Below are 25,554 nucleotides of genomic sequence, written 5' to 3'. Positions count from 1 at the left end.
CCGAGATCAGACCCCTGTTTGTTCACCATGTTGCTTTTATTTAAGAATTACTTATATCAAAACTTGACTAATAAACCCATTTATATGTTCTTTCGTTAGCCGTCAAAACAGGTGGTTGTCCCCTCATTATATTTAAAACTAATTTGATTGGTCGAGCCAAAGATGACGTCTTATTTATCAAGATGACCCCGAAGTAAAATTCATTCGCAGTTGCATGTTGTTTGTTAAATATACACACACACAGAAAATCAATAAAAAGTATATACATAAATGTTCGTCATATATTCCAGTATATGGATTTTAAAGATTCGTAACAGCTTGAATGCTTCTGTTTAAATTGAATACAAAACTAATTTTATTGGTGGAAGGTTTCACGTGGTTTGCAATAAGGTTGTTTAGCTCAGACAGCTCGATCTGGATAGAGAAAAGGAGAGGACACATTTAACAGGCGGCTGACCCACGGAAAACGACCCATCCCTCGAGGTATTCTAGGACACCTCCCGGGACTTACGACCATGGACTTGCTATACGAAAGTGATCAAAAACTCGGCGATTTGGAAGAAGACATGTGCGATATATTGGACAACGACGCTTTTCACTCCCCCTCCTCAATGGTAAGGATGCTATTTTGTTGTTCCATATGTGATACATTTTAAACTAATTTAATTAATTAATAGTGTCTAAAAATGTCTCAATAATTTTTAAAAAGGGTATGGATAAATTTATTCAAGAAGACCTAAGTGAAAAATATGTTTTAAACAAAACATGCCGGTAATTCGTGATTTAATTTCCATATGGTTTTGAAATTTGTAGTAACACGCCCATCTTATGGACCACGGATGGATGATTTTATCTGTCAAAAAGTATGACAGTGAAATATAAAGTAATTATGTGTTATTTGATGTGTATTTATTGGGGACAATGGCCTCAAGTTGTTATAAAGTATTATAATATGGGATTTTCGAACCGGTTCTAGTGGTAAATAAAACAAACAGCTGTTCCTATGAAATAACATGTTTTGCCCCAAGAAATTATCTTGAAAATGTATATGGCAATACCTGAATATTTAAGGTTCCTGTTTGAATCTGTTTGTTTTCATATGTTAGTACATTGTAAATAGGCATGCCTTGTAAATACCCCATGTACCCAATCTAAGGACTTCCTTGTCCCCTGAATTTTGGTAGAGTTCTTGGGAAACAATACATTCTATACATGCAGTTCAAATTACAAAATTAAACCATTTGCCAATGATTTGGGATTATTTAAAGTACAAAAATAAATGTAGGAAGTTGAAGTAAATTTTTAGAAAAGAAATGCATTTTGTTTTGGTTTCTGTTGGAAATTATACAAATTTTATTCTGAAAATGATATTAAAATAATATAATATAATATAAGAATTTTGGCTTTTGAAACTTCATTTAAAATAATAGGAAACAATCTTGATTGTTATCCCTGCTTCTCTAAAATTATACAAAAACTAGCAGAACCCCTGCTGGCTAAATCCAGATAATATACGAATTACAGTTAATGTGCCATTTCAGAAGTAAATTGACCTTAACTGGCTCAAGTATTTATCTATTATTAGTACATTGACCATTAGTACATGTGTGTTACAAGTACCATACATAATTAGTTACAATTTGACAGGTGGTTACAACATATTACATGTTGATCCTTATTGAGGACAATTCTCAGTGGCTTTTTGTTTTGAACCACAGTTATAATGTACTGTGGGAATATCGCAATATGTAGAACCACTTGAAAACTTAACTTTCCACGAGATGGGACCACATGTTGTTTATTATACTGATAAATGATTTAAACCTGGAATAAATTATTATGCATGAAGCACTTGTGTAGTCACATTTTAACCTGTGTTTTTTTTATTGAAGGATAAATTAATAAAATTTGCTTTAAATTTGACTGTTTTAATATCCTAATTATTGTCAGTATTGACTTTCTCAGAATATACTTAAAAGTGTATAATACTATATTACTAGTATGTATTATGTACAAATGCAAGACATAGTTTGAGGGTTAGGGACAAATATATTTTTAGATACTAGTACATAAGATTCACCACACTGTCTTATAATTGAAAATAACTAGACCAAACCAATTGTATCAAAAGAAATATAAGAAATCTGATCTAACCAAAAAATAAGCAAAGGTATAGAAATTCAATGAAAAAGAATAGTAGCTATATATATAAGGGAAATTCAACTTTGAAATGATGTTCTAAAGTTTGAGCTGCAACTGTCAAGATAATATAGAGCTTTTCATGGTACATGTATATACAGTGTCTGTTCTAATCAAGTTCTTATATATACAATTAACCAAATACAGTACACAAAATTTGATTCAGTTAGTAATCACTCTTGTTGTAAATGCTCTTGTGAATTCTAGTGATTGTAACCTGTAAGCGATTCACTCTGAAATCTCTCTGAATAAACTACTGGATGGTACTTATATCAAATCAAATAGTCATCACTTCTTGCATATTCATGTTTTTTTTTTTTTAAATTCACTCCAAATTAAACACCAGCAAGAGAGATTTTTTTTAAAGTCATCTTATATGTAGTGTAATATGATAGGAAACTATGTTTTTTATTATTTGGTATGGCATTCAAAAGATTTACGATCATGAGTTTTAAAAAAGAGGAGGAAAATGGCTCCTGCGAAGTGCGTGACTAACAACGCTTGATTTATGTCATCATAATTTTAAGAAGTAGTTGTTATATAATGCATACTAAACATGTGTTTTAATCATCATATATGTAAATTAAATCCAGAAACAATGGATTTTATTGAAGATAAATCTGTTCCATGTCTCCATGTGTGGGAAAGTTGTATCTGTTAAGCAATTTGTCTTCTAGAAACTTGCTGAGCTAGCAAATTTGATTTCAAAGTTTGATAATGATTCTTGTGGAAATGATTTTTTACTGGGTTGATTTAAAAATGGATATTTAAAGGTATTGTCACAATTTATTACCCAGAAAGCTAATAAAATTTATAGGGTATGTATTATGATAGAAAAAAAATAAGGAAATCCTTAACATAAGTGGTTTTCATTTTGAGACCGGATCAGATGCATTGTAGAAAAAGTAGACAAATTGCAAACCTGTTCATATCAAGCTTTATTACAATACTAAATTCTATTCTAACTAAGCCCTTGAAATGTATAAGATAAACATTCAAAAATTTATGTAACTAAGAATGGATTTTGTAATTCAATTTATCTCAATCTGTTACGTAATTGCTTCAATTCATGTTGTCAACCAAAATAATGAAAATCCCCAATTATGTTTGGCATATTATTTGCAGATGACATATCAAAGCAGCTGGCACTTATAAATCCATTCTTCATGATAATTCTAATGAACATAGGCAAATATTAGCTTTCTGTCAATGCTAGCAGCATTGTGGTAGCATTGACCATTACACATGTATCTTCAACATGTTACAAAATGCAGATGTTCTTTTTATCTATTTTTAAAGTTCAAACAATACCTATAACCTTTAACCTGTATTGACCCTCAAGCAATTGACCACTCACCCTTTCAACAGAGGCATCAGCTGTTAAAATGTAAACAAAGAATTTTATCATCAGACTGAGTGCATTAAAGTGGAGTTTTCCTCTTTATACCCATAACTATGTTTTAATCATATAGGAGTTAGACATTGCAAGATGATGATGTGGATGTGATTCAGACCATTGTTTGTTATTCTTAGTAGCCTTAGTGTTAATTGAATTAGGGGCTCCTGAAGGGGAAATATTAAATGTACTAAGCACTGTACCTGTAGACTACAGTCTGGATCTCTAGTCTTTAATCTAGGACCTTTTTGTCTGGCATAGGGGCATGTTTCAGCCCTAGCATGTCTAAGAATGGGTCTCTCGATCAGACAGACCTATATATGCAAAGAATTAAATACATTTTTGTACTCAAATTTTGAAGATTTTGTTACACTTAAACACATGTACATGTAGATAACATAAAATGTGTAAGATAGGTAAAACTTGATAGTAAGTAGGAATAATAGGTACATGTTTCTGTTAACTTTATCTGGTTTGAGGAGACAACGTTTGGGGTTAGAAATAGTTTTAGAAAAGACTGGGAAAATCCCTCTGGTGTTTTTGTCTGAAAGCTCAGAACCTTTGGCATAATTCCACATCTTATCTTTTCTTTATATGCATTAACTGCATTATAATTACATGCAGGTACGTGAAGATGGCTGGATGATCAGGATATTAAAGGGTGTATCCCAAAACTTTGTGTTTAATTCAAGCGCTACAGTTGATTTATCCAAAGAAATATTAAGAAGTCCGTAGTTTTCCCACCCGTCTATGAATAAATTTATGATAACAAATTTCTACATTTACTTACTTATCAAGACTGGAGAGTTAATTTTGAAAAGGTTTCTTTTGTCAGTTTGGTGTAAAAGTACATAAATAGACTTTTGAACTAATCATTCATTTTAATATACAACATAAAAACTTATATGAAGTGTAATTTATTATGGTAACAAAACAGTTTTGTGATTGGAGCATTTAAATCCTGTTTCCTGTTTCTGCATTAGGAAACAGTTGAATGAAATGCCAGGCACTCATAAAAGCAAGACTTCCGAAATAAACCCAGTGTATTGGTGATACAGACATGTAATAAGAAAAGTTGTAATTTATCGCCAATGTAACTTGCCAACTAAGTATTTCTTTCTCATCCCTCATGTTCAGTTATAATATTAATGGTGTACATATGCAGTATGCCAGTAACTGATGGTGACAAGGTCATGAAAAAAATTAAATTTAAACATCCTGTTTCGGCTAAATGAAAAAAAGCACATGGTAGATTGATTTCACAGTCCTTTCTTTCTTATAGTTTGTTTACTTTTACTATTTTATACCACTACCTGTTTACTTATATCATTATATACAACTGCCTTTTGGGGGACACTCACGGACAATTTTAAGGAGCATGAGCAATTCTTCTCAGCTCTGTAGAGCTCTACCAGTAATACGTTTTTTTGGGTACTATACTCTATTTCTATAATAACAACTGTATTGAAGGGAAAATGTGTATATATAAAAGGACTTGAGCACAAGTTGAGTGAGTCTAATAGGCAAAGGCGATGAGTGATGATTTTCAAGAAGGTATTGATGAGAACTGTTTTTCACAAAATTTGATTTTCCATTTTAATGATTCAAAAGTTCTTGATAGAAATCTGTATTAAAAGTTTGTCCATTCGCATTTCCAAAGATTTGATCTTCGTACTGTTTATTTTTCTTTTCATATGACCATACGGTTGCTATTTCACCCTTTAAACTCTGTACCAAGTAAATATAAACAAAAATGTACCTTTGAATATTTATATCAACCACAAAAACTTTCCAGTTGCAATTCAACTATATATAATACTATCATAAATAATTTATTTTCGGGGTCATAGTATCAACGATATTGATTAGATATATGGTAAGGTTCAACAGTTGTTCTTTGGCTTAGTACTTACATACAGTCTCAATTGATTAGCTGGTACACAGGTGTTAGAGCTATAGAATTCATCATGTGATCATTACTAAGACAAGAAAACCTACATGCCCCCCTATTTTTTTTGCAAATTCAATTTATGACAATAATCTGAGAGTGAGATTTTTTTTCGTATTTGGAGGATAAGAATAAGTATTTCAAAATTCTTTTTAATAGGTTAATTTGTAGAACTTAATGAATTATATACAAATTCTATGTTTAAATTGAAATTTGATATCCAAATCTTATTGCTTGGGTCAGTGGTTTCTGAATGTAGAACTATATAGTACTTAAAAACAAGCCAAGGGAAGACTTGAAAGTTTTTAAAGAAAAAACTGAAATGTGTTCTTGTTGGAAATGGGGGGATGATTAAAGGGTTGGCTTATTTTTGAAAGACAGATTTCAGAATATTTATCATGTTTATAGCGTGAAGTAGTAATGTTTTTATCAATAGGAAAATGTAAACTATAAGGGTCATATTTGTGACATGATGATATATGTATCTTATCTAGTTCACACACCTTCTATGGGATATGTCACCTGGTGTACAATGTCGCTTAAAAGATGGAAATATCAAATACGCACAAATTTGGCCGTAAGTTTTTATCAGCTGTGGCACACTGAGATAAACTGAACATTTATTAGTTACAGTCGTACTTTTCCATAAATTGTGCATTAGTTTCTTTTATTGAATATGATGCAATACTGGCTTACATACATGTACATGTATATTTTGTACAGTACATTTTAGTAATGGACTACATTGTAGGTTCATTTGAACTACGGATATTGTTGTGAAATAAATTCTATTAAGTGTGCATTAGTTTCTTTATTTTTATGATGCAATACTGGCTAACATACATGTACATGTATATTTTGTACAGTACAATACTTTAATGGACAAGGTTCATTTGAACTATGGATATTGTGAAATTAATTTGTTTTCCTTGAGGCACTTTAAAGCTTGCTGTCGAAGACTGTACTTTGGCCTATATTGGTTTACTTTTACAAATTAGAACTTTGATGGAAAGCTGGCACTCATACCTCATCTTTTTATATCTATTTACATACATGTACATGTAGATTTTGTACACTAGCAATGAACTAGGTTCATTTTAATTATTTATGGACAAGTTTGATATTGATGTGAAATGAATTTGGACTACTTTTGACATGTGACGATTGCATGTTCATTTTTAATCGTCTCTTACAGAAAGAGACATTTGTTCTTGATAAAATATATTAATAATAACTTCAACACTACAAATATGCTGAATTCTTTTACCCCTTTTGAAACCCTTAACCACATCAAACATCATTGTACAAGTCATGCAACTTAACAATGATGAATGTTTCAGTAATTTGGTTTAATTTGATTTCCCATAGAAAGTGGTGCATGCTGTAGTGTTTGTGATGATCTACATATATATAAACCAGACATTTACAAAGGAGGTTAACGGTCTGATTATGATCTCTGTAATATAAGTCTACCGAAACTTGATTTGACTCAGCTTTTCTTACCATGATCTAGTTAAAAAGAGATTCTGAGAATGATGTTGTTGAAGTTCATTTGTTTTACTTGACCACTATTAAAGTAGCCCTCCATGGATGGTTAAAGTCTCCTTTATACATTTGTAATTGTTGATTATTTCTGAATATGAAGGTTTTCATAACTATTGAAAATTTGGATTGTTTGGGTAAAATCAATTTTATTTTGCAGGTTGCATTTAATATTTGATCTATTTTCTAGATTTCATTTTGGTATGTTTTGTCCCACGACAAACTCTCTTAACTCTTTAATCCCTCTTAGGTACCTTTGGTATAAAAATGATCTGATTCATAGGGCATTAGTAGACAAATCATATCTTTCTCTCCATGTTTTTTATGGTGGACATTATGGTAGATCTTAGCTTCGATACATAAAATGATTTGTATTTATTTTAACTAGATCTAGATGACTACTGACAAATCAATTGATCTTTTAATAACCTCCCTCCCCTGAAGTCTGAACTTTTTAGTACATGTATATATGTTTTACAAATGTAGGTCATATGTTATTTTGATTTAAATGTACTTGAAGATACCCGTTATCTTCTTTAGATAGGGGTTTTCTTGCCAGTAGAAAAGTTATAAACTCAGGTGGATTCATTGCGAAGTTGGAGTCAGCGCTTAGTTGATTAATCTCCTGCTTGAATTTCAAAAAGAAAACTGGAAATATCAACTAAGTTGGATAGACCAGGGCTAGAAACAAAGTACAGTATCTGAAAATAAGTCAGTTAACAGTATAAGAGGCTAAAACTTCAAAAGTTTGGGGTGTTGACAACTTCTGATAGATAAAAAAAGTTAATCTTCAATACTGTTAAATTAAAGTTGTGATAAACAGTAATTGATGACCGACTTTTTTAGCTTATTTTATATTTTAAATATAAATAAAACTGTAAATCTTGCATTTTGTTTTAATTTGCATAACAACAGATGTCTCAAATATTATAGAAAATGTGTTGGTCCAACTCACATTATAGCAATCTGTCGCCATCTTCAATCTGCTAAAAAAGAAATTTTCTTAAAATTGTCCTTGCCCATCTTACATCTTTGTGGTTGTTGGGATAATCTTTGGTCAATGAATAAGGGGATTAATTGACTTTTTTTATTGAATATAGATGGAGATCGGTTTGCAAGATGTGAGTTGGCAAATCCATGTTGGCAAGCTGACGCAACATTGATAAGTTTTCTATTAATCGATATGGCTAACAATGTACCGATATACTATCCATTCAAATTTGTGAGGAGTAACCGTGCAGCCATGTTTGAACTGATGGAGGATATTGTGGATTATTTTATGGTTGATATTTATTTGTTTTCATAGTTTATTAACTTAGAAATGTGAAATGAAGATTTAAAGTCTATTTTTGTATTCACTTTTGTCTCATCTTGTTGTTTAAGGATTTGAATAGTGCTTTTAAAATGGCGATTATTGGATTAGATTTTGTTTGTTACAATTACAACAAAATATAAATATTGGTACTTATTGTTTATTTTGTGGCTTTGTATTCATATTCAATTATATTTTCACTCTGACCTGTTTAAAACTGCTAATTACACAATGGAATGTGCTTTACTATAACTTCATCAAGGGGAGGTAATTACTTATTACAGAGCTGTGTAAGGGGAGACAATTACAGTAATATGGATTATTTGTTTGTTAGTGGTTAACTGAACCAGCTATGCTAATAAGTTTATAAATAAAGTATTCCAGAGAAAATGGAAGATTATATTGCATATGAATACTTTGTTTTGTCCAGAAAGATAGTATCATCATTGCTTTTAAAGTATTTGTAGAATTTTTTTTTTTATTAATTTTACAAATCAAAGCAACAAGTGGAGATAATTTTATGAGAAATAAATTGCCCTAATTATTGTTTACAGTTAAATTATTTATCCAATAATATAAAAATATAGCATGCACTTTAGTTGTTTACATATTTAGTTGACTGTCATAGGAGATTAAATATTATCAATATTTGTTAGTAATACTTGAAATCTTGATTTGATCTTTAACCCCCAAGTCATATTAATTGAGAATAATTATTAATAAGACAATATTCTAAGTACAAAAAGAATGAGGAGATAAAATGTTGACAGACAGATTGTGTTACCTGTCAATTGAACTGTGGCCTAAGGGGATGTAATTATTGGTGGCTAAATTGTCTCAAGTTCTAAGTTTAGGGGTATAAATGTAAAGTTATCATTTTATTAATGACAACTGAAGAAGAATGGAGGTTGAAGAGGATATGTTGATAGATATAATTGTTAGTTTTCATACTTTATTAATTGTTGGATAAAAAAAGTGATAGTTAGATTATTACTGTCTTCATTTAGATTAATGTTTAGACAGTTTATTTTGTGCTCTGGATTTGTTCCCCCCTTTTAAGATATTATATTATGGGAAAGTGGAATTTTAGGAGACTTTGTGCAGCAGGTGTGTTATTTGTGAGAGAAAAAAAACAGAATTTGTTAATACAAGCTTTTTAATTGACAGTTCTAAGAATTAGGTCATAGAGTTAAGGTTTTTATTGCAAGATGTTGGTAAATATTCATAATGCCGCAGCAAAGAGCTAAAGTGTTTGAAAATAGCTTAACAAATATTTTTGTATTTTACCTGAAACTTGCATTTTTATATGTTATTAAATAACTTTAAATGGTAATGCAGGTTCATTTTGGACTTTTTCATGTTTTTGGCATAAAATGCATTTTACATAGTCTTGATAGAGTGCATCATGCTATTATTTAACCTTTTATAATTTATGTCATTTCATTAACAATAAGCTTCTTTTGTGCCTTTTCTATATTTACATTAGCTCGTGTACTTTATTTAAACTTAAGTTACAAGACTTACTAATATGAAGAAATAGTCAACATTTTTGACCTTAGCTTATTTAAATAGTTCAGTTCTAAATTTAGCCATGTGTGACAATGAAGGGTAGACCAAGTCATGATATTTTTTGTCCAAACTTGCGTCACTTATATGGTGTGACGTCTCTATAAACATTAGCGTAAACATCGTGAAACTATATTTTGTTAAAGGCTAATAATCAGAGCATATTTTAACATGTTTAAAATCAAAAGATTTGATTTTTATTGGAGATGGTTACATTAGAATTTAAATCTAGCTGGTTAAAGGTAAAAAAATTCTTTCAAGGATGTTTAAATTGAGAAATGTCAATGTGGGAATATAATCAACTGTGTATAAAAATTTGCATAAATTTGTTATTAAAATTTTCTTTTTTGTTCAATTTGTAATTTCTCTCCTTTTTCGAGTGGGGGCGGGATATTGGAGAAAAGTACAGTGCATTTGTAATTCACAAGGGTCATTATTTTCCACTGTTATGAATTATACTTGTTAACATATCTAAAATATAGGAATTTTTATTGATAAAAGTTAGTCAAGTGAAACCACTGAATGCACTCATTTCAAAACAAAAATGAATATTTTCATAATAATCTCTTATATACTGTCATTTATTGACTAACACTGAAACCAAAACAGAAATAATCATTATATATATATGGCAATATGTGTATTTAACTTAGTTGTACTTTTAGTATTATTTGTAAGTTGATGTAGAATTTCAAAAGTGAAATATGAGACTACATGTTTTGAGGCCACTGATCTGAGTGAGGAGGCCATTGACCTCTGTGTCAGTAAACCTCTATGAATGATGGATATGTTACAAGGGTGTAGTAACGGTTTACATTATCACTCAGCCAAGAAGTCATTAAGGAAGCCTTTAGATTTTGGACGTCTGTGTTAGATTTGTTCAGAGCAATATTGCCACTCAAGGTTGTTTGTAGTCTGTAATAGATTTGTTCAGAGCCAGAGCTGTATTGTATGTCAAGGTCGTTTGTGAAACTTGTCTAGAAAAGCTTGATATGTACCGAGTACAAATGTTTGCAAGACATGTTTAAATAAAAAATCTTGATATTAAAATTATTGAAGTCAACTTTAGGAAATTCTGAATCGAATAAAAAAATCACCTTTTGGTTACCTTCTTCAATTCATTTATTTTCTAGGATTAAAGAAAATATATTTTGATTTCATGCATTGTTTGTGTTATCTGATGAATTAAGATAAAAATAGGAGTTTTGGTGTGTTTTTTTAAGAGGTGATAATATATATACATGTAATGCTCCTATTTAACCTTGGATTTTAAATCTTTTAAAAGCTATTCTTGTTATTGTATGTCTGGCTGTGTAAATAAAAAATCTTTCAAACAATTAAAAATATAAATTGGAAGTGGCGATTTTGTTTCTAATCCATAGATGTTTGTTGCATTAACAGATAAACTTTGTTGTCTTCCTGTTCTGTATCCTTGAGATTACATATAGTAAGCGTCTGCTGTGGGTCAGTTGGCTTACATTTATTTTTCGGTCCAAGATGACCACATGTATCGTGTGTCCTTGTAATATGGAAGTTGGTCATTATTATGTATGTGTTTTTCTTTAGATGATTTAATGGATGTTAATATACTTACGAAATATGTTGTTTAGCTGTGCACCTAAATTCACCTTCAAGGTTCAAGGTCATCGAAAACATGTTATGATTAAGAATTAATGTTTTTATTGGTAAAACTGAACTGGATATATTTGTTCATATTTTTGACCTGTAAATCAAGTGTCAACTATCAAGAGTATATTTGATGTTCAAATTTTGGTATAAATTTTTCTAATGTGGTTAAATTATTATAAAATTTTGCTGGAAGATAAGATTAAAATGGACACTTACATGTACACTGTGACACTAAGCTAGCATGACATGTAGTAGAATGCTTCAACAATTATAGATCTATCTATTACTTATTGCTCAGAGCAAAAAAAGTCTAGATTTAATATTGCAAAGTAGAACACTTGTACAATAAGTCGAGCCATTTCTTTCTATAATCAGTAGAAATAGGTCTAGCTATTCGTCATTGCTGCTACAATTATTTAGCAAGACATTCAGTTCAAACAAGTTGCTGGTAGGTGTGAGCAAAGGCTCTGTGTGGAAGACCTTACTTTGACCTATAATGGTTTACTTTTACAAATGATGACTTGGACGGAGAGTTGTCTCATTGGCACTCATACCACTTCTTCCTATATCTATGGTTGTATAATACAATTGTATTTTTTGCTTTTCAGAGCTCAGATGACTACATGGACAATGACTGGCTCAACAGTTTTTTCGAGGACCCTGTCCTCAATGACAAGATGATTACAGATGCTGTCCCCACACCAAGGATTCGATCAGAACACAGCTATTCTACAATCAACAATGATCCAACATCCCCCTTCGGACTTACAAAAATTGAAGGTAAATAAAATGTACACCGATGATTTGTCTAGAAATCTTTGAATTTGTATCTTACGAACATGGTCAAATCTTGGACTTACAAAATTATTGAACGTAATTAAAACATACACCAATTATATGTGTCTTGAAATCTTTGATTTAGTATCTTACAGACGTGGCAAACTCTTGTTGATTTTTGTTTGATATTTGTATCAAAACATGATCTCTCGCAAGCAATTTTACAAATTTAATAATGTTTCTTTGTTATATTGTAAGGTAAACTTCATTCAGCAATTGCAAATAAGAATTGAACTGTATGTATTTGTTAGTAAACAATTTGTTTGGATTAGGCTCAAGTTATATAGGTCTTTAATATAGATAAACTGGCTATCTTCTGTACTGGCAGATGCAATCCAATATCTGTAGACAAAAATCTGCTGTACATTAGATATCAAAAACAATTTTAATAGCATTAGGGAAAACTGATGCCATTGTTTATGTCGAAATGATAGGGGTAGTATGGTAGTCACTGCTATTGCCTATGGCCCCCAATATCTGACGAAGAAATTTAAAGTAGACAGGGAATGATTTTAATTAACTCTACAGGTACATGCATTTCAATATTGACAGAGGGGGTGTTCTGATGGACTGTTTACTGGTAGTTCTTTTGTAGGGTTAAAGATAACATTATCTACTTTTATTTATCTACGGAATTAAGTATTACATATCTATAGTGTATGTGATTAGATCATAAATAACTAGATTATATGTAATCAATGAAAATGGCCGAAATAGTTGTTTGACCTAATCATGTGACTGCACTGCAGACTACTCTAAGTTTTAAAAGTTGTCAAATTATGATTTGAATTATTTTAATTTGTCATGACTTGAAAGGGTTTATTTGACACTAAAAACACATGTGAAATATAAAATGCATTTGTAACTATTACAATGTTATACTAATGAATAATTTAGTACATTTAAACTAGGCCTAAAATTATGGTATTGATATTATTTTAAATAAATATTGCCAACAACACACACAATTAAATGTATAGTACCTAATGCATTGTGTCGAGAATTTTGGTCTCTTTAAACCTTAAATTGTACATTTTGTTTGAGTTTAATTAGTATTAACAGTGGTGTTAAGTATATTTTGGCTCTAGGGAAATATATATATATTATTTCCCTAATTTGCTATAGATTTAAAGGGAGATAACTTAACCTAATTTTATTCTGGGATATGAATGCATATTATCAGAAAAGGCTTGCTTACATGTAACCAATAATGGACAAGGTTACTATATTGTTAGAGTTCAGTAGTCTGAGAGATGGAAACCATTCCCAAAACTGGCCATCAGTTATTTGTGTAATAGATAGAAAACGTTATAAAAATTTAAAACCATGTGCTTGTTCTATCAAGATTGTTTTCTGGTTTTATAAACATTAAAAGTGTCCAGTTTTGGGGGTGAATTCAATCCCATTCTTTGAATTTTTCAAATAAGTGCTTGATGTGACATTAATTAACCTTTCTCAATCATCAATGTAATAAATTATTTCAAGATATGTATACATGTTTTAGAGCTATTTTGTCATTTTCCAAATGCATGTAGGTTAAATGTTTGGTTGCTTTCTTTATTTGTTTGAATGATTGCTGAAGCATCCAATTACATTAGACAAGCTGAAACCCCACCTATCTATTGATTGTAATTGTAAAACAAATGTAAATCTTAACTACAATGCTTGAGCAAACAGTTATACAAATAAATATATATTTATTATCTTTCATTTTAGAACTTGACTTCTTTGGGAACAATCAGGCTCTGGACTTGTCCGGTACCACTGGAACACCTCACAAATCAATCCCTGAAATGAGCATCAATCTGACACAGTCATTACTGAACGTGACGCCAAAAAATGAACCCGATCCAACATCACTGCCAACAATAACTACAACAACTACACGATCATCGGTATTGACAAAGCATCAACCGACCATAATACTTGCCACATCAACTCATAGTCAACCGACACAAGTTGAACATGTCATATCTCATACGGCACCGATCGTTACCATCAAAACAGAACCACAAGATTTCATTGATTATTCCGATAATTCAGGTAATATATCTACATGGTGAATTTCTGTGAAAAGTATATGTATATGTATTTTTCATATGATTTTGACATTTACATAGCAACTTGGTAACACCTGTTACAAAATCGATGTAAAGATGTTGTTGGATAGCTACACAGAAATTGTACACAGAACACAGAATTCTGTTGATTTTAAAAACAGTATCTACCCAATATTAAGTTTCAATATGTTAGGTTTGGTGGTTGGATTTATATTCAAAACAAATTATTAATCAGGGATAGGATATTTATGCTTCAAAATTTTGTTCACCTTCCAAAGAGGCCTATAGATATGGGGCAAGAGAAGCCAGCCAACATTCAAATTATACTATAGGTAGAAGATCCTTTGTAATGATATTAAATGTTTATTTTTTAGAAAATATTCTCTCAAAATTATAAGTACAGGTTTTATAGACCATAGAGTGTGTTTAGTTCATTGTTTTATAATAAGAATATTGAAAGGACAATAGACATTTTTTACGATAAGGCATTTATGGAAATTATTGTAATTGCTGTATAATTAGTAATTATCATTTATGATAATTGTTTAAGTATTCCATTATAATTGACCAGAAGTAATTTGAAGGTGTAATTATGCAAGTTTATCGGACCACAGATGAATTGTCACGTTGTGATTGGTTAAACGCCGTCACGTGGTGACCCCCTATGAGACCGTATGGGGTTAGTAAGTTTCATATGGGGTTCGTGACGCGTTAATGGCGACGTCATCTATTAATGTTGTTGTGTTTCATTGTTTATTTTTCAACAAAACGGCGCAGAAAAAGTGCAGGTCCGATAAATTCGTTATACGGTTAACTACTGACCCCCTACGGATCCATAGAGGGTGAATAAAATTCATAGGGGACTCGGCCTCCGGCCTCACCCCCTATGGATTTTACTAACCCTCTATGGATCCGTATGGGGTCAGTAGCGAACCATATAACTTATAATATGATGTGTAACAACACTAAAAATGTTGTCTGTCAATGAAAGTGACAGCAGCAAATAATTAGGGGACCTTTACACCTAAAAATTTCTACTAGTCTCAAAAAGGGAGGAGTACATAGTTATTTATAAACTATTCTATACTTTTTCGTGGTGGGGAAGGAATCAGATGAAATCCTTGAGTTTTTGATATGTCCATTTCTTTTGTTTATAATGTTTTATTAAGTGGGAACTTGTCATTTGCTTGTCAAGAAAACGATGATATCAGTTTTAAACCTGTTGTTGACAATCAGCCTGAGGGAAAACACAGCAAGTTTTAAATAGAAGATAAATCTGCCGTTTTGTCTATAATATTGTGTTAAGAGTAGCTATGATCTTGATTAATTGTTCTTTAATCTTGATCACTTTCTTTTAATTCTATTATGATAAATTACATTTCAATATATGCCTACAGGCAAAAGTATACATAACATGTCTTAACCCATTGATCATGCATGATAAATGTAGTACATGTACACCAGGCTTTTAGGTAATGTTTTAAAGTGCTTTTCTTTGTGATTACAATTTGAAAAGAATCACAGTTAACAAAAAACAGATTAGATTTAAATGAAAGTTTGAAAGACTTGTGTTTATTTTTGCTTTTTAACTTTTTAGCTTACTTGTTCAATTTTGCTTTGGTTAACATAATGACCATAAATTACTACAAAAATTGGATATTTGAAAATAACAACATGTTTTGTTCTTCAAATAAAAAAGGGCATACAATACTTTAATTAATGTTTTTAGCTTGTCAATAAATGTCTTCAAGTACACATGATATCATTAAGTATATATGTGTTAGTGGTCATGTCGTACCAAGAACAATATTGCGCTCAAACTGTGTCAAAGTGCATACTTTGGCAATTACGTAATCTTTCTGAAAAATGTACCCTTTGGCTGTTGTCTGCTTTGTTTAGGTTGTTGTCGCTTTGGCATATTCCCCATTTCCATTTTCAATTTTATCAACTTTATTAAGAAAAATTCACTGATTGTGATAAAAAAAAATCAAATATATACCAGTCACCATAATATGTGTTTGCAAGGAAAGGCTGTGATTTTTAAACACCAGTGAAGTGAACTCTTTTAAATCTACTTCTAGATGAAATATTTTCAATCTGCTCTTTTAAATCTGCTTCTAGATGAAATATTTTCAATCTGCTCTTTTAAATCTGCTTCTAGATGAAATATTTTCAATCTGCTCTTTTAAATCTGCTTCTAGATGAAATATTTTCAATCTGCTCTTTTAAATCTGCTTCTAGATGAAATATTTTCAATCTGCTCTTTTAAATCTGCTTCTAGTGGTAATTTTTTTTCATAGAATTTAAAAAAAAAAAGTTAAAATCACAAAAATACTGAACTCCAAGGAAATTCACTCTGGAAGTCCCTCATCACATGGCAAAATCAAATGACAAAACACGTCAAAAATGAATAGACAACAACTGTTATATATACCTGACTTGATACATGCATTTTCAAATGTAGAAAATGCTAGATTGAACCTGGTTTTATAGCACTAAACCTCTCACTTGTACAACAGTCTCATCAAATTCTTTTGTATTTCAGTAAACATTGACTCATTACCATTGCCACCAACTCCTCCTAGTAGTTCCTGTAGCGACAGCGACGGAGGATTGAGTCCACAACGATCAGCACCATCTAGTCCTATTCGTCACATGCCTATGAAAGCATCACATTGTTCATCTCTATCACCATCATCATCTAAACCATACTCTCAGCCATTCTTCACTAACCCTGTAAGTATCAGACATGATGATTTAGTTACTTTGAGATTTTACAATTACAACCCCTGAATGTACAGCACATGATGATTTAGTTAATTTGAGATTTTGCAATTACAACCCCTGAATGTATGGCACATGATGATTTAGTTAATTTGAGATTTTACAATTACAACCCCTGAATGTATGGCACATGATGATTTAGTTAATTTGAGATTTTACAATTACAACCCCTGAATGTATGGCACATGATGATTTAGTTAATTTGAGATTTTAAATTACAACCCCTTAACGTGTACGTCACATGATGATTTAGTTAATTTGGGATTTTACAGTTACAACCCCTGAATGTAAGGCACATAACGATTTAGCTAATTTGGGATTTTACAACACCAGAATGTATGGCACATTATGATTTAATTTATTTGAGATTTTAAAACCCCTGAATGTATGGGACCTGAAAATTTTCATTATTCGAATGGCGACATTGTCTTCAGTGTCTCTTGTTAATTTAAAAAGGGTTTCCTGATGATAACAAAGAGAGGTAGAATTGGATATTGTAGGCAAGAAGTAAGAAGATGGCAAATTTATGAAAAAATAGAATGAAGATAAAATTTAAATAAAAATTAAATTGACTTGCTTGAAAAGTTTTTTGTTTACAAACTAACAACTATATTATTGAGCTTATGATTATCACGTTTTTTGGAGAGCAAAAGTCCAATTTTGTCTTTAATTTAAAAGCTTAATTATTTATTAACATTGAAATAAAATTTGTGCATGTATTTTACAGATACCACAATCAGGAGTGCTAATATTATCAGAAGAAGAAAAGAGAACATTAATATCAGAAGGGTACCCAGTACCCAATAAACTTCCATTAACAAAACAAGAAGAGAAAAATTTAAAGAAAATCAGAAGAAAAATAAAAAATAAGGTAGGTATTAAGTGTAGATGTGTGTATATTATGTATACTCTTAGTTTTAGTTGTAGTCTGTAATGTCCTTGATATAGTTGGATTACCTGCTTTGCTTGAAAGAAAGCAAACACATTTTGGTATTGATGATGACTTAAGAAATGGAAGAGTACATGAATTCTAAAAATATTCAAAATTAGTTTAAATCCATTCATTAAAAATTTATTGCGTTATTAAAAAAATATATTCACCATTTTCATAACATTTTAGGAAAATTTATAAATTGACATCTAAATATATAACATAACTCATAAGTATGCCATTTTTAGGCATTCACTAAATTTTCATTTTGTTCCATATCAAATTTGAAAGGAGAATAAGATCCCCAACAAGATTCCCATTGTTAATTTGTAAGAATATTGCAGATCTCAGCACAAGAAAGTAGACGGAAGAAAAAAGAATATGTGGAGGCTTTGGAAAAACGAGTGGAATCCTTTTCACAAGAAAATAATGATCTGAAGAAAAAAATGGAGATGTTAGAAACAAACAATAGGTCTCTGATAGGACAGTTACATAAACTACAGAATATTGTGGGCAAAGTTACACGGACAACAAGCAACGGAACGGGAACTGTGCTAATGGTTAGAAAATAATCTGTTATTATCAGGGATTAAAACTTTGAGAGGGATCAATTTATTATCTCCCTTTGTTACATGTGTGATATTAAAACAAAGATTTATATCCAGGAGGATATTGGACTTATAAAATGAGGATGTGAAACGAGGAAATGGACCTGAATTAATTTATTTTAGAAATGTGTTTATTTTATCTTGATTGTATTTGTAAAATTTTGATCCCTCTCAAAGTTTATGGTTAATAGGAAAGCTGTGTTGGTAAAAGTGCTATGTAAAATAAACTGTTGAAAATCAGGACCTGAATAAGTGAATATTGGGAAAAAATTGAAGAGAAAATCAGGACTAGACAACACAAGACAAAATCAAGACAAGACAATACAATACAAAATCAGGACTAGAAAAGACAAATCAAAATCAGGACAAGACAAGACAACATGAGACATTGCAGATGTGAAGAGAAATTTAATAATTTGTCCCAACCGTGATATATAAAACAATTTCAGCTGTTGTAAAATAATGAACTACATTTGAAATTTAAAAATCACAGATTATGATTTTCAACAATTAGTACATGTATGTGTCTAGTTTGTATCCATAAAAACACAGAACCATTGATATATTGAATATATTATATATGTCTTGACTGGAGTAATATTGTCTTAATATGCTGAAATATTCAAATGTTCAAAATACAGTAAAAACTGAACCTTTTGAATAAAAAAGTTCTGTGTAAATCAGTGTCAAAGTTGTAAAATTTGTAAAAAAAAAAAAAGTTGACAAATTGGGAAAAGTACAAGTATTTATTTGTAATGACAAAAGACAAAAAAAGAAAAAATAGAGTGATTAATAGTATGTACTGTTGCTGACACATGTTATTTATTTCTCAGATAAATATCATGTAAAACCATTGTTTTTTTTCATGAATATCAAATTTTTATGTAAATTTATAAATTTATTATAAAACAGATTTCCTAATTACCTTTATTTTATTACAAATACAATGTAACATTAGAAAAAAATCAGCATATTAAAAACAGGACAATGGATAATAGGGAAAAATACATGTTCAGGAATGCATTATTACTTCAGTCAAGACATGCAATTTAGGTTTAAAGAAAATAGAAAAAAGAAATGAAAAATTTACATGTAAACAATTCTATTATAATCCATGGCCACACTTTGGTAAAATTTGAGAATAAAATAGAATAAGAGTTTCAAAGCAATTTTGTAGAAAACTCTAATTTCATATGTCATATTTAATATTACAAGAAACAAAATAAAGGCAAAGTTTTGTTTACATGTAAATACTTCAAAATCAATAAGCTAAATTGTTTGCATGTTCTAATGCAGGTTTTGGTTTTGTGTTTTGCTGTCTTTTTGGGAAATTGGACACCATCCTCGTTGAATATTGGTTATTCTACGAGTTCTAGCATGTCGATGAATGGTGGGGCTTCTTTATTTTCCAATCCACGCCTGCTTCAACCATCTCCCAGGATGGGACCCTCGGTGCAGAATCCCAAGGTGGATGCTTACTCTACTCCCAACAGTAAGTATGGGGTCAAGGGTTACTTGTATAATTTCTTGACTTGCTTATTTATACTTTTCAGTCAGCTGCATATATATGATCAACAAAATAAAGTGTGTTTACATAAAAAAAAAAAGGGGGGGATGTGTCTTTAACAAAAGAGGAGGTGATCATTTCACTACCAACCATCAATAGACAGGAGTTAAACTATAAATGTTTAGTTCACAAATTAAATTTTTAATCATCAATAATTGAATTTAGTTTCAATATTTAAACAAATACAATTACATGTTAAAGATTGCCCTTATTTACAATCTACTGTTTGAAGTATGCACGACACACAGTTCAAGTTTCAGTATAGAATACCATATAGCGGGTAAATTTTTCGCTTACTTTCGCGGATAGAACAAAATCGCAAAAATAAATTTTGACAATTTAAGATTTTACATGTTTTGAATCTGCCAAAATAATACCCGCCAAAATATATTTCATATTCCTCAATCAATTAAAATCACAAAATTTAACACCCTTGAAAATAACTCTCTATACGGTATTACCATGCTACTGAAGTGAAAAGAAAGAAAAAATTCAAACTTTTAATTGGTTCAATAATATGTTCTTCAGATATGACAATTGTTTCAAAATTATTTGGTACAGTCTGGTATTATTGCATTGATAAGATTTTATAATTGTCTTGATAGTGATATACACCTGAGGAACAGAAAAATAGTCTGGTTAATTAACATAATATTGCATTAAATTAAACCACAAACATTCTTTATTGTGTAACAAAATCATACCTGCCAACTTTTCAAAATGTCCATGGGGGTTTTGCGTGCAAGATGGTTGTCATACTCCTAAAAAACCTTCAAGGGGGCCTTCAATTACATTTCAATGTTGTTTTTTGGCTTCTTCATACATTTATAAGCTGTAAGTAATTGTAAAATGGACTGATTTGTTTAAATTTATGGACAAAATTGCTCTTTCAAAATTTCAATTTGGGAGCCCCCATGGGGGAAATCCCCCGCAAATAGTGACAGTTGGCAGGTATGACAAAATTATCTTTTGTTTCATATTGTGTCAATGAAATATATGTTTAGAGATGAACAAAAACTTACTCAATAAAATAAAATAAAATTGTAAACAAATATATAAATTCATCCTTATTTTTAAAAAAATAGATGAAATAAATGATTTAAATGAGATTGTTTTTTTGTTTTTTAGTGAAATCTAGAGTGCTATTATCCTTGTTTGAAGAACTAGAAGATTCGACAAGGTATTATCCATATGGCCCCATAACTCCAGGTGGCACTGGAAAAGAATCTCTGTCACATGACCTCGTCAAAACTTGCGAGAAGGGTCCTGAGATATCACCACCAACTTCTGACGACAAAACTGCTAAAAAAATTGAAGTAGTAACAGTCGACGCCAGAATTGGTAATGGTAATGCCACCATCAATGAAAAAGATGCAGCACAAGCCATCATGCATCCAGACATATCAGCCTCAGCAGATTTCTTACAGCAAAGTGGTTCAAAAGCTGTTGATGTAGAAACAGCATAAAAAACAATTCAAAAAGTGCTCTAGCAGTGGTTATGGACGTGGTATTCCGTAGAAAAGTGCATTTCACAAGTTTGTTTTAGTCATTTTTAGGAGGGTTTATGTAAAGGTACACTGTTAATATTTGTTTTTGTTGATTACAACTGTTATGTGAGAAGAAATTGTTGTTTTTGTGAATTTTGCAAATGTTTATTGATGACCTTTTAATTATGTGGACCAATTTCCGTTTTTAGTGAGGTCTGTGTGAAACTTTCCACGTTTGTTACGAGCGTGGAAGTTATCTCTGTCTCTTTTATAATCACCTTTTTTTGCTATCTGTTTTACAATTTTTTACTGCAGTTTTATTTTTTATTTTTATGGAAACAGAAAAAAAAGTAAAAAGAGAGGAAAATGAATTATAATCTTTTTTTTTATTCTGGATTTTTTTTTGTTTTCTGTATGACATCACGGCCATGAGTTTGAATTAAGGATCATTGAAAACCAAAAGAACTGAAGAAAAAAAATCTAGTTGAGAAATTTTCGTGTGTTACCATAAAGAAAGGTCCACATAATTGTATTTATTATTTTGTTAATTGTTCTCTGCTAAATGTATGTATTGATTTGGTGGTGCTTTGGCCAGAAGTAAATTAAAATGTTCACTGTTAATAAGAGAAATATCTGAAGTTGCGATAACAAGTATTCAGCATTTCCAGGTCAAAATTGTAGCAATGTGTTTGTTTTAAAATGCCGGCTCGGAGGACTTTAAAAGAATAAGATACAATTTTAATTCCTCGTGGAATACCATCACCTGCGAACAGTGGACAATCTTAATTTTGCTTTTATAGGCCTGACATGTATGTTAGCATCTCAGGTGGAACGTTGATCGTAAAATTACTTTGAGATTGAAGTATTTATTTATTTGTAAATTAAAGAAAATTATTTATCAAATGTTAAATTGTTAAAAATTTATTTTGAAATTTTAATTATTTTCAATGATATATTAAACAATATTTTTGCGTCTCTGTGATAAAAAAAAAACTATCATGACTTAAATTATTTATTTTTATTTTATTTTTTTGTTGTTTTGCAATAGAAAGATAGACAACTCTTTGGCATTTTATTTTTGACAAAAAGTACTTATGGTATTTTTCAGTCAACTTCTGATGACCGACTATTAAGTTTCAATGAATTATTTGTTTATTTTTTTTCAATGTCTAAAAGATAATAATAAGAGTACAATAGTGCGTATTCATATGTGTGAATGATCATTTGTGAGTATGAAGTGAATGTACTGTATGTGTTTGTCTCAGTTGTAAAAAAAGATATATATTTTATTCATGGATGGACGAGCTTTCATTTATCATTTTATTGAGTTGCAATATTTTATTTTCATGCCAGTACGTGCATGAAAATTGGCTATTGTCGGCAAGAGTGCATTTTGAACATTTAGTTATTTAATGAAATTGTATTTATAAAATTTTAAAACATGAGTCCAAAATAAATTAATTGTAGTTTTATTGAATGGAATTTTAAATTTCCATATTCGTACAGCATTTCCAAAATAATCACAACTTCTATGCAAATGGTGTTGTAAACAAAACTGTCATCAAAATTCATATTTATTTATTTGTATTTATCAAACATTAATTTATTTTGGTTTCATATTCAATTTATTTTTGACACTAGTCACATGTAAATAGATTATAGATGGAAGGGAGCTTCCATAAAAATATGAAATGGTTGTGGGTTTCAAACCATTATTTCATTATATCATTATGTCGTCTGCAGCAGTACAGCTGGTTGTATTAGAATTGATGTACATCATACATGATAAACATTTGATGATGTACAACATACAAGGTTTAAAAATCAATGTACAAAATAATTATATTTCATTAAATTAAATCAAGACAGCTAAAAAAAAAACATTTTTTTTTTTAGATTTCATTTATTTCATGTGCAACAGAAAATATTTATTTGAATCAGAAAAAGATAAAATTTGTGTGTGTACAATAGAAATTGAAGTATAGAAATTAATCAGAAAGTGCTGCTTTGCATCATTTATCATTGTAAAATTTCGGGATTACAATGGGCATGATTGTACATACAACATGTTAAATATATATATTAATATATCAAATAAAAAAATCAGATACAGTAATGTGTTGACTCCTCATAGTTTACTGCCTTTTTGGAGGGAAATGGTTTGTTTACTTTCCCTTTATGCTTCTATTGGTGTGATCACTGTTGAATAAAAAGACATTTGGCTTATTTGTAACTAGAAATGTTTAATGATCTTGACTGGCTGGTAAGCCCTCACACTGTCAGTACTTTTTATGCCACATTTATGGGCATTATGTTTTCTGGTCTTTGCTTTTGTCCATTCGTCCTGCTTCATGTTAAAGATTTTGGTCGAGGTAGTGTTTGATGAAGTTGGAATTCCAATCAACTTGAAACTTAATATACATGTTCCTTATAATATGATCTTTCCAATTTCAATGCCAAATTAGATATTCTCCTCCTCTCACTCTGAGTGTAGCATTTATACTCAAATTGGTGGTATTTCAGTATTCCAAGATCTGGATGTGGTTTTGACGATTTTCTATCAACTTAAAAATTCTTCTTTCCAAAGATAATTAAAAAAGGAAAAGAAGACATGGCATATACGTCAATGAGACAACAGTCGCAAAACCTTGGAAAAAAAAGCACTAAAAAGTACAAAGGTCAACACAGTCTTCAACAATAAATAGGCGTCTATACAAAAAATCTTCAAAGTTCAGCTAATTATTAAAGAAATCAAACACAATGTGAGTTCCTGGTCTAGTGGTTAAGACCAATGGCTACAGTGCTGAAGGTCCCGAGTTTGATTCTGACTCTGGATACTAAAAATATCAGTACATCAGAATGGTGATTTTAACCCTCTCAAACACATCTCTGGTACCCAGACCGGAGTTTAAACTAGAATGGGTACCTTGGGGGCCTCGGTTGGTCAAAGTTGTCCCCTGCTATGACCTGGAGATCAATCAGCTACTGATATCTTTTCTGTTGTCTATTTCCGCCGAGTGTCCCTGTGGTTCTCTCTGAATACTTCGTCTTCCTCCACCATAATAACAGATATCCCACTGTCCTAGCACTCCCTTTATGTTGGGGTGGGGATTGTCCTTGTAAATGTAGCACATTAAAAATATGTTAGTAACACATCTCCATTAATCCCGAAAGTGAGTTACACGGTTCCACTTTACCCTCGCAGCTCTCCGCTCTCCTGGGGTGCTCCGAATAACGGAGGAATCTACCAGTACATACATACAAGGTGGCCCACATCTATCCATCTAATCTCCAAACATTTTAAAAATAAACAAGGAAAAACAATGGAGTGTAAAAGCTGTTAAATAACATAACAAAAGCTACCAGATTAACTTCAACACCACATTATCAAAATTAATAAGGATATGACAAAAAAATGACTGAAAACTGTCACATACATTTATAAAGATGTTAGAAATACTTTCATTTAGATCTAAGTGGGTATCAGTTTTTGTAGAATGAGGAAAACTTCCATTTTCATGGATATTTAATTTCATGGTTCTGTTAAAGTGTGGATACTTTCCATTAGAAATTTTTATTTCATTGAAGACTTAAACTAATGGTTCCCCTGTTTCATGAAATCCATTAAAATTGGTATCAAACGAGTAATAATGAATTCACAGTATTGCATTTGGTCAGGATAACACAT

At 30.7% G+C, this 25,554-nt stretch overlaps 1 protein-coding gene across 6 annotated transcripts; it reads left to right on the top strand.

The window, feature by feature from the left end:
• The first annotated feature begins 209 nt into the window (after positions 1 to 209).
• LOC134687299 (cyclic AMP-responsive element-binding protein 3-like protein 2) lies at positions 210 to 23,978 on the top strand. 6 transcript variants are annotated; one of them, XM_063547462.1, is made up of 8 exons: positions 210 to 614; positions 12,201 to 12,372; positions 14,146 to 14,472; positions 17,035 to 17,225; positions 18,001 to 18,144; positions 18,549 to 18,764; positions 20,109 to 20,304; positions 21,508 to 23,978. In XM_063547462.1, exons 1-8 carry the CDS (start codon positions 516 to 518, stop codon positions 21,843 to 21,845), a joined length of 1,683 nt encoding a protein of 560 aa, XP_063403532.1. In that variant the 5' UTR covers positions 210 to 515; the 3' UTR covers positions 21,846 to 23,978. The 6 variants fall into 6 exon arrangements, with proteins under 6 accessions (XP_063403532.1, XP_063403531.1, XP_063403533.1 ...); XM_063547461.1 differs by lacking the exon at positions 210 to 614 and adding an exon at positions 6,061 to 6,120; XM_063547463.1 differs by lacking the exon at positions 210 to 614 and adding an exon at positions 8,254 to 8,367.
• Positions 23,979 to 25,554: the final 1,576 nt, after the last annotated feature.

The sequence above is a fragment of the Mytilus trossulus genome, chromosome 10, assembly GCF_036588685.1.
Source record: "Mytilus trossulus isolate FHL-02 chromosome 10, PNRI_Mtr1.1.1.hap1, whole genome shotgun sequence".
In the NCBI taxonomy this organism is placed as follows: domain Eukaryota; kingdom Metazoa; phylum Mollusca; class Bivalvia; order Mytilida; family Mytilidae; genus Mytilus; species Mytilus trossulus.
This window is presented reverse-complemented; position numbering and strand designations above follow the sequence as displayed.

Coding starts and splice junctions, on each gene's coding strand:
- LOC134687299 (XM_063547462.1), top strand. CDS start 516: ATGGACTTGCTATACGAAAGTGATCAAAAACTCGGCGATTTGGAAGAA. Junction 615..12,200: donor TTCACTCCCCCTCCTCAATG/GTAAGGATGCTA, acceptor TTTGCTTTTCAG/AGCTCAGATGACTACATGGA. Junction 18,765..20,108: donor GAACGGGAACTGTGCTAATG/GTTAGAAAATAA, acceptor GTTCTAATGCAG/GTTTTGGTTTTGTGTTTTGC.